Below are 9,616 nucleotides of genomic sequence, written 5' to 3' on the forward strand. Positions count from 1 at the left end.
AGAACTTCCCATGTGGCAAATCTGTTTAAAATCTGCAGATTTTTGAATGGTTTTTCATATATAAAACTGAAAAAAACTAAGGGTGCAGCCTATAACATATTTATGTAGTGTCATTTGTTTTTATGCATCCATGATGGCAACAGCTGTGGCTGGAGGCATTATGTTTTTGCATTGTTTGTCCGTTCCGTCCTCATGAATGTGTCCTTGCATTTATCCTATTCTCATGAAATCAGTATCTTTATAATACCTTGAGGGAAATTCTTTAAATTGTCACATACATCCACATGTACTTAATCATGAGCTGATTAGATTTTGGTGCTCAAAGGTCAAGGGTCAAGGTCAATGCTTCTGTCTAATTTTCATGAATGCAATATTTTGAAGAGGCCTTGAGGGAATTCCCTCAAATTCGGCACAAACATCCACCTGGACACAACCATGATCTGATTGGGCTTCAGTGGTCAAAGGTCAAGGTCGCTGTGACCTCATGTCTATCTCATTTTCATGAACGCAATTTTTCAAGGCCTTGAGGGAATTTCCTCAAATTTGGCACAAACGTACACTTTGAGAATCCGAGGTTGCTGGTCAAAGGTCAAAATCACTGTGACCTCACAAAACATGTTTATAGCCATAACCTAAGAATCAATATGCTAGTTAAAACAACATTTGACACAAATGTCTAATAAAATAACATTAGAAAGTGGTGATGTTTTATGGTCGTGTAGGTCTTTGTGCTGCAGGGTTGCTATGTGAAGCATCCATGTGTTAAAATATGTAGCTTCTTTGCAGAAACATCCATATTTGAAGCACTGTCAGCTGTCATGGCTCCATGTGAGTCTGTTAGGCCGATGTAGAATGTAACTGCAACTTGAATGTGTTGCGGCGGCATACAGCTGGCTGAATATTTACTTTTTATGCTGTTGTATATCTGCGATAAACAAATATAACTAGACATTATTGCCTCTTTGATATTGGTCAGGCTCTTTGCAGAAGTGAAACAGAAATGACTGTGATACCTCTCTTTTTCAAAGTCCTCTAATTTTCCTCCCTGTACCTTTCTTTGATTCCCCTATTCCCACACTCCCCTCCTTTGCTCCACTTCTCCTTCTCTTTGTAGTCCCAAAGAAGTTGCTCCAGGAGCAGGGACCCAGACCGCCAGTGTACTCCCCTCCACCCAGCGCCCATGACCCCAACATAGTGGGAGACAGCCCTCCGGAAGGGAGCTCAGTCAAAAGGCCCGACTCTGTTCCAGGTGAGCAAAATGACAAACACATACACTTTCTCACTCTCTCACACACACACTGACACGCTCACAGCCTCCCATGGAGAGCAGTTAACACTAAACAGTCCCAAGGCCTCCCAGGCATCAAGAGAAACAGTAACTCGGGTCAGTCAAGTCAGGGCATATATGTATGTATATGTAAAGTCACACGGGTCCAACTGTTTCCATATGTATCCTTCGGTTTGGACCATTTATGATCATTGGTCTTAAAAATATACTGAGCGCCAATGATGTGACCACAGTCAAACACATATTCAGAGATAGAGGGAGAAGACAGACGAAGAACAATGAAATGAAAGAGTGAAAAAAAGAGGAGACGCCAGCAAGGAAGGTTAGTTAGAAAGTTAAACAAAGCTTTATTCATGAGGGATGGTGGCCGGCGTCCAGCACACTAATTACTCTGCTCAGCGACCGGCACTGTTCTGATTAGGAGGATAGACGAACGAATGAGGAGTTAAGAGCGGGAGCGGACAGGAGATGCGTGCCGCGGGGCTGACAGCTCCTGACGCATGAATGGCTTCGCTTCCTTGCACCAGGTTCAAACGCTTCACTTGAAGCTCATCCTGAAAAACCTGTTTCCATCTCTGATGTTTCGATAGGGGATGAAAGTTATGAAGGCGGAACAAGAAACATTTTACTGTAAATATAGGTATCCTGATCTTCGCAGTTGGCAGTTTCATGTCTCTTTGTTTATTTTCCACTGCTTTGAGGGACGGGCAAAAAGAAACAGATTTGATCTATCTTCTTGACCAACAAATTAGTTCACTAAACAGCTGGATCCTGTTTTGACAACATGCTGTATTTGTTCAAGGACTGATCCACATTTTGGAAAATACTTTCTCTTTCAGGGAGTTAGACGAGAAAAAGTGATACCACTGTCATATCTGTACCTTGAATTCAATTTACAATTCAATAAAACAATCTGGTTTTTAAAATAAGTGACTTATTCAAGCCCAAGATGTTATGGCCTTCATAGCAGCATCAATATATCTAATGGGAATGTTCTTCTTACCGCCACTTTTCAGCCTGATGTTTCTGTGTCTTTGAAAACTTTCAGATTTCATCTAAAGTTTCATATAAAACTTGTCAGAACTAAATAATTTTGTAAAAATTGACCCACACATTAAGAAGGCTTTAGAAGTTAAAGGTGTAAACCACAAAATTATTCCTTTCTGTTGTGTCCATCTTTGGTCCTTATTGCTTGTGTGCTTTTTCTGCACTGCAATCCCCAGGAATCATTTGGACACTACAGTGTGTTTCTTTCAATGAAGTTGTGTTTTTTGGTTCTTCCAGCCGTGATACCAATGTCTCCATCATATCTGCCTTGATTCTTTATGTGTATTGTTGACAAACCTCTATTGCCGAAAACATAAAATAGTGTATATCACTCAGTATGAGGCAGAGAAGCAAAGCAGGATTTATTGAAATGACATTGAAATGATCTGATATTAATGATACGGTCATTAATTATGATTTCAGCTGTATTTGTTAAGTTACAAGTAATCAATCAAAAGAGCAACTACAGCATTTCCATCAACATGCATTCTGTATTTTCTAGCGCCGTATAGTGTTTTCTATTGATGATCCATCTGCCTATTTTTATGAGTGTTAGAAAGAGAGACTGTGGTCTGCTGGGTGACTGTTAGCTGATGCGTGCACCACAGCAGAGGGTCCAGGTGGAAACATTTACCTCCACAGTGAGCAATTCCAGTCTAAACTGCATTTATCAGATAAAGGGAGCCTGACGCACCTTAAGAGACTGCAATTAGAGGTCACTGGTTTGTGTGACAGGTCACTAAAGCATGCTCACCTGCACTGACAAAAAAATTAAGCATGTAAATATGGCTGTGCACACAGAGTTAGGGCTTAGGTTTATTTTGGCTGTCTTGTTGAGGCATTGCTTATTCATGGAGTTACAGTAGTTACAAATCCCAACTAAACACTTCTTCAGGTTAACTAGATGTGACTTTACTCAGAAAGTTAGTATAAATCTGAGTAATCAAATCACTTTGTGCCTCATTGTTCTCTCATCTCAACTCCTCGACTCGCGCATAAACAACACCAGCCAGCATGTAAACACAGAGAGACGTCGTACTGTGATGAAATCCAGAGGGAAAACAGTTGTTCTCATCTATAAATAGATCATTTTCTGAGATTTGGGGAAGCTCTGAAATGTTGCCAATGCACAGACTTTTCCCATGTGGTTCTCTTAACGACCTGAGTCAGAATGACTTTGACAGGAGCGGATGTTGTGTTATCCTCTGAATCACACAACTCTCTGCAGACGTGTGCATTGCCATGCATGATGCATCTTTTTATGGAGGCATATCTCCTAAAATCGAAAACCAGCACCAGACTGCAGATGACTCAGTTGTCTGAATGCTGTAGTCACAATACCTCAGAGACAATACGCTCTTGCTTTACTGTAAATGAGACAAGCAGTGATGTCAAAACCGACATGTGGTAATGAAATGTTGGAAACACACTTGTGTGTCATTAAATGTGGACCCAGAAATTTTTTAAGCGGTTTACTCATGTTATATTTCAGTTGAATTCAACTATTACTTGAACTATTATCTTAGAATATAGTCTGTTTTGTTTAGATAAACTGATCTGGTTTTGCTTTTGCAGATAGGAAGAAGATTAGGGAGACAAACCCCAACGAGGAGAAGTTTTCAGAAGCCGGAGGAGGAGGCGGAGGAGAGAGTCCACTGCGGCCCCCAGGCATGAACCCCATCATCAACTCCACTTCTGGTGCCAACATGGCTCTCATCAGCAACGCACTGGCAGCCTACAACTACATATCAGGTAGAGCAACATTCATATAATCCTGTGTGATATCACACCACAGGATTCAGGGAAGTTAGAGGTCTTAGTCTGACATCAAGAAAAGAAGGAATTGCACCATGTGGACCCGGTGTGACATTATCATCATTAGTTGAGAATAAGGTTGGATCTTAGAGTCCCATATTATGCTCATTTTCAAGTTCGTAGTCATATTTTGGATTTCCGCTAGAACATTTTCAGGGCAGCCAAAGGCCCAGTGAGTAGAGTGTGCGCCCCATGTAGACTGAGCCCTTAGCAGCGGCCCGGGTTCGATTCTGGCTTGCGGCCCTTTGCTGCATGTCATCCCTGTTCTCTCTCCCCCTTTCCTGTCACTCTGCACTATAGGGTGCATTGGGAAATCTAACCTGACACTCAACGCTAAAATGAGTGAATGTGTTGTAACTCCACGTGAATCCCTTTTAAGCCTGGATTGACATCAGTTATCGTTCAGATGGCTTTTACATATTATTAAACCTTTAAAACCTGAGCAAATTTGCTTGATTTCTTTGGGGTAAAAAACACTGGGGAAAAGCCAATGACCAACTTGGCAAGAACTGTCCCACAAATTGCAAGAAATTAGTAAAAGGTGACAAGAAAATGAGCTGAAAATTAGTTTAAAAAAAAAAAATAGAGAGAAAATTTTCCAGAAAACTTTATTTTTAATTATCATAATATTCTATTTAAAATTATGTTAAAGAAAACAATGCATACATAGATTTGTAATAGGTTTTTTAATTTTCAGCATTTTTTTGCTGTTTGTACTTTTTTCATACTTTCTGTGTTTGTTTTTTTTTCCTATTTTCAGGTAATTTTCTTGAGATGTTTTTACTTTTTTGCAAATTTTTGGGCCATGTCTTGTTAAGTTGTTCATTGACCCCTTGTCATTTTTTTAAAGGAATCAAACCAATTTGCTCAGGTTTCAGAGGGTTAACAAACGGTGTTGTTGATCGCACGTTTACTCGCTCTTCTCTCTGACACTCTGACAGTGCGGTGCTCTGGATAAAAAGAACGGTACATTCCGACAGTGCTCCGAGTTTTTGAATGGTCCAGTTTGTACCAGAGTGCAATTCAGTACTCAGAGAGAGAATTTCCGAAGGCACCCATAGTATACTTGTGACATCACAACTTCACATTGGCCCTGACTTTTTGAAATATGATTAAGGCCATATCAGCTCAAGACTAGTTCTTGGACAGTGATACTGGTGACACTGGGATCTGAGGGCTTGGTTTCATGTGTGGTACATGTGTGTGGCAAGCTATCTTTTGCGTAAAATTCGCCTGTTTCCCTTTTCCTGGGACTGAAAGATCAGAGGAATGCAGATGTGAGGCAGAGATAATGGCTATATACACACATCTGTCAGTTACCTGCTTCAGCCAGCTGCTAAAACAGATGCTGCAATAGTGTGGGTGTTTGGGTATTTCCTGTTTTATTACCCCAAATAAACTGCATAATGAAATGTGTGACTCCTGCAATCAAATAAATATACACTATATGCGTAAATGAAGCTAAACCTGTGTAAGTTCAGCTCAACTTCTAACTACTTTAAAAGTTTTCTCACATTTACAAGCTGCCATAAAGTTTTATAATCTACATTTATTGAATGCATTTTACTGAGGAATTTATCTTCAATCAGAAATATTGTATTACCTCCATGTGTGACCTTTAAGTGAAAATGAAATTTTATTGTTTTGCTTATATTTGAGATTTATTCTCCTTTTCATTTGAAACTTCACACTTATCTGGAGGCGTAACGATCTGAAAACCTCAGAAAACACAGCCAAATAGTGAAATATCAGCAGGCTTCGGGAGGTTTATAGTCTTTGAACTGTTCAAATGTATAAGCGATACCATAAACAAGGTAGTCGGTTATATCCAGCAATGAAGTTGGAGGCAGCAGTGAGGCATTGGAGCTCCAGTCGTGCTGTGAGGTCGTACAGATCTGGGTCGATGATTGTCGACGATTTAGCCAAATAACGATCCGTGGCATCCTTATTAAGTTTGCCACGATGTGATATCTTCTCATTCTTCCTGTGCTTCTCCAGTTTGGCAGTTTAGTAGCAGTTATTGAACTGTACGAACTCACAGCTTTACTGAACTGCTCCTCCTGTTCTTTCTGTTGCTTACATTCGTGGTACACCATGGGGGCGTGTCAGCTACTACAGACATGAGACTGACAAAGACAGATTTGGACTTTTTTAAGTGTGTAGCTGGGTAATGGTGTGAAGGCATGGAGGCTACTTCAGCAAGGACTGCAACACAGGAGAACTTTAGATGTGGGCTTTTCATCAGCAGTAACTTAACAGACTCCTGCACGGCTGAAAGAAAACATGGCACGGTAAAATAAAGTAGTTATCTAAATTTCAACCAGTAACAAAGGCGAGAAACAAAACCCCAAACCACAGAGATTCAGTTAGAAGCTACAAATATTCTGAGAGCTGAACACATAAAGCCTTTCTCTCTGTTCTGCACAGACAGAGGTGAGGGGAGTCCCGCAACGTATACATTTGTGTATGAAGGAAGGGTGGTCGTTGAGGTTTGGCTCGGCATTTTAAAACTGGCAAAGGAAATCAGCACGGCCAAAAGTGCCAATGTACGTAAAAGGCACGCAAGACTACCACAATCTGGATACTTGCATGGAAGCCAGCTAACAGCAGTTACAGTAATCAAGCCTGAAAACAGCATGACTTTAAAGCGGAAGCTGCGTAGATTCATTCATGAGAAAGATCTGAGTAATGCTGCAGAGAGAAAATGTGCAGGATGGAGTAGTTACAGCGATACTCAACTTACTGCCCATGGGCCAAATCTCGCCCCCGACACAGTGCCAGGGGGCCCCCAGCTATTCTCTTATTCACAATAGAAAGAAATGATTCATACTGGGGATTGTTTTTGTACTTTTAGTATACAGAACATGCCAGAGAGCATAAAAAAGTCCGCCCAAAGCTCGAGGCGGTGGGAGACATTAATCAACATTAACAGCATGTGAAAATACATTTTTGAAGACAAAGGAAGGAGAGGTGCAGTACAAAGCAGGGTAGCAGAATTCTGTGAGACATTGGTGCCAAAACAAGGCACCAAGCCTGAGAAGTGAGTAATATGAGCTGCAGGTCTGCAGCCAATGTTCATTACAGTGAGTGAGCCATCAAGTGAAGTATTTTGTAACAGAGCAGGCAGAACAGGTCAGAGGAAAATAAAATCATCAGTCACAAAGATTCAATGAAACGTTTGACGTGTTCTGTGACAAATCGACTCAACGTAGCACTTCTTGTTCTCTCTTTCTCCCCAATTACAGACCACCCAGAGAGGGCAGCGCTCTTCTTCGTCTGCGGCGTCTGTTTGGGCCTCTTCCTCACACTCTTCGCCCTGGTGGTCCAGATCTCCTGCCGCACCGACTGCCAGCCCCGCCAGCGGCCTCCGGCCAAGAAACGAGCACGTCCCGCAGACTCGTCCTCCGATTCCAGCGACTCGGACTCAGACTGGGACACCACCTCGGATCTGTCGGCGCGGCGGCACCGGCGATTCGAACGCACGCTTAACATGAACGTGTTCACGTCAGCGGAGGAGCTGGAGAGGGCGCAGAGGCTGGAAGAGAGGGAGCGAATCATTAGGGAGATCTGGATGAACGGGCAGCCTGACATCCCCGGGACGCGGAGCCTCAATCGGTATTACTGAGGATTGCTTCGGGGCTTTTTAGAGAATGCTTACTTGAACAAAATTTAGAACGCACTTGAGTTGAAAGGGGTAAGAGACATAGACTATGAAGCAAGCATGCAAACTGATTAGACCAGTGGAAGGTGTGCAGACTTGGACTTGCAGACTGGTTTGCGTACTCCTCTGGGTATCATAAGCTATACCCCATTCAGAAAGAGAATATGCTCCCTCTCTGCATGGTAAGCTCACCTCTTTCTACCGGAAGCGAGGGGTGAAAGGCTACACCGCCTCGCCCGTGACCTCAGCACGCCTTTTTGAAGTGGGGATTTATGGGTTAGCTGCCTTAGACACACACAGGCCTGTAGAGACGACATGGTGACTGAAGGACCAAGGCCTCAGATGGCTCTGTTTTACACAGACATGAGGCAGCTGCAAAAAAAAAAAAAAAAAAAATCAGCGAGACTTGGAGCTTTATGCTCAGCACCCTCCAGTATTCATGCGTGAACTTGACAGAGGGGCAACATAGAGCAGGAAGAAGTGTAATATGGGACACAACGTGAGACAATCTTTCCACAGTGAATAACCATGCTGCCTTTTGAACTTTATAAAACCAAAAGATATTTTGGGGGGGAATTCATCTCAAACCCTTATGAAATCTATTTTATAATATTTAATAGTTTATTGATGTTGTGTATTTTTGTTCTCAAGTATGGTTTATTATGAGATATTTTTATACTTGGCGAAGGTTGTCTGGCACCTCAGGGATGCAATCCTAGTGTTTCTGTGTTTGGTTGATGTATTTGCTTCCTAAAAAAGGGGGGGGGGGTTGGCCCATGTAGACAGCTAATGTCAGCATTTAAAGAAAAGATTTAGAAATATCCTTTAAAGAGCCTCAAAGAGGTTTAGTGATTGAACCTTATTTTTTTGATACAGTATGTTTAATTCACAGTGCAGTGCCTTTTCTAGCTATTAAGTCACTGTTGTCATGTGCAGCTGTTGTATAACCCAATAACTGGTCAAATGATGTATTGATTGGATATGCCAAATTTATCTTGTCATAAATGCATTCCCTTTTATCATTAATGTTGCTTTACTGAAGTGGAGCATGTGTTAAATCTGTCAGCCACGTTGCACTTGTCAATATATGCCAATTCTTTATCAGTGAATTTGCTAAAAACTGAGCAAATTTCAGGTCTTTTATCAAGTGTTTATTTCAAAAACACCAGTGCTACACCAGATGTTTGTGGCAATCGCTGTTCATCGTCTGGAGAAGGAACCAGCGCTGAAAAAAGGTTCACAGTGAACCTGCGTCTCTAAAATCACGTTGCCAGTTGAATAAAATAAGCTATTGTCAATCCAGTTCTGTTTGCGCTGCCCTGGATTCAAGAGTAGAAATGATAATAATAATAATAGTTTTAATGAAAAAAGCTTGCTATTTTCCTGACTGAGAGTTTAATTGAGAGTACACAGGACATATTCGGGTCATCCACATAAAGACTGCCACTCTATATAGTTTTTATAAAGACAGTTATATTGTGTTTAAATTTGAATGGGATTAAAACGTGCCAATAGCTGGTAAAGTGAGACCAAAATATGACTCCTGTGCTTGGAATAAACTGTGTTGAAAAAAACTTGCCAACTGTTTTGTTGAAGCTTGCACATTTTCTTCTGATTTTTTCTTATTTTTTATTTTTTGCATTTTTATGCCTCCATGCTGGCGATAGGGATGATGTTTAAGAGTTGTCCGTCCGTCCAGCCTATTTGGTGAATGCGATATCTCAAGAATGCCTCACGGGAAGTAATTCAAATTTTGCACAAATGTCTACCTGTACTCTACTATGAGCTGATGAGAATTTGGTATT

At 41.3% G+C, this 9,616-nt stretch overlaps 1 protein-coding gene across 2 annotated transcripts in view; it reads left to right on the forward strand.

Moving 5' to 3' along the window:
* The window catches only part of eva1aa (eva-1 homolog A, regulator of programmed cell death a), a 94,653-nt gene extending 86,283 nt beyond the window's left edge, over positions 1–8,370 (forward strand). For both annotated transcript variants that reach the window (XM_088089417.1, XM_042503809.2), the window contains exons 6-8: positions 1,115–1,249; positions 3,911–4,087; positions 7,396–8,370. In XM_088089417.1, coding sequence (XP_087945543.1) covers positions 1,115–1,249; positions 3,911–4,087; positions 7,396–7,775 — 692 coding nt within the window. In that variant the 3' untranslated portion in view covers positions 7,776–8,370. The remainder of the gene's footprint in view (positions 1–1,114; positions 1,250–3,910; positions 4,088–7,395) is intronic.
* The last annotated feature ends 1,246 nt before the right edge of the window (positions 8,371–9,616 follow it).

Source organism: Plectropomus leopardus, chromosome 16 (assembly GCF_026936395.1).
Source record: "Plectropomus leopardus strain MGB_pleo_1.0 chromosome 16, ASM2693639v1, whole genome shotgun sequence".
Taxonomy (NCBI): domain Eukaryota; kingdom Metazoa; phylum Chordata; class Actinopteri; order Perciformes; family Serranidae; genus Plectropomus; species Plectropomus leopardus.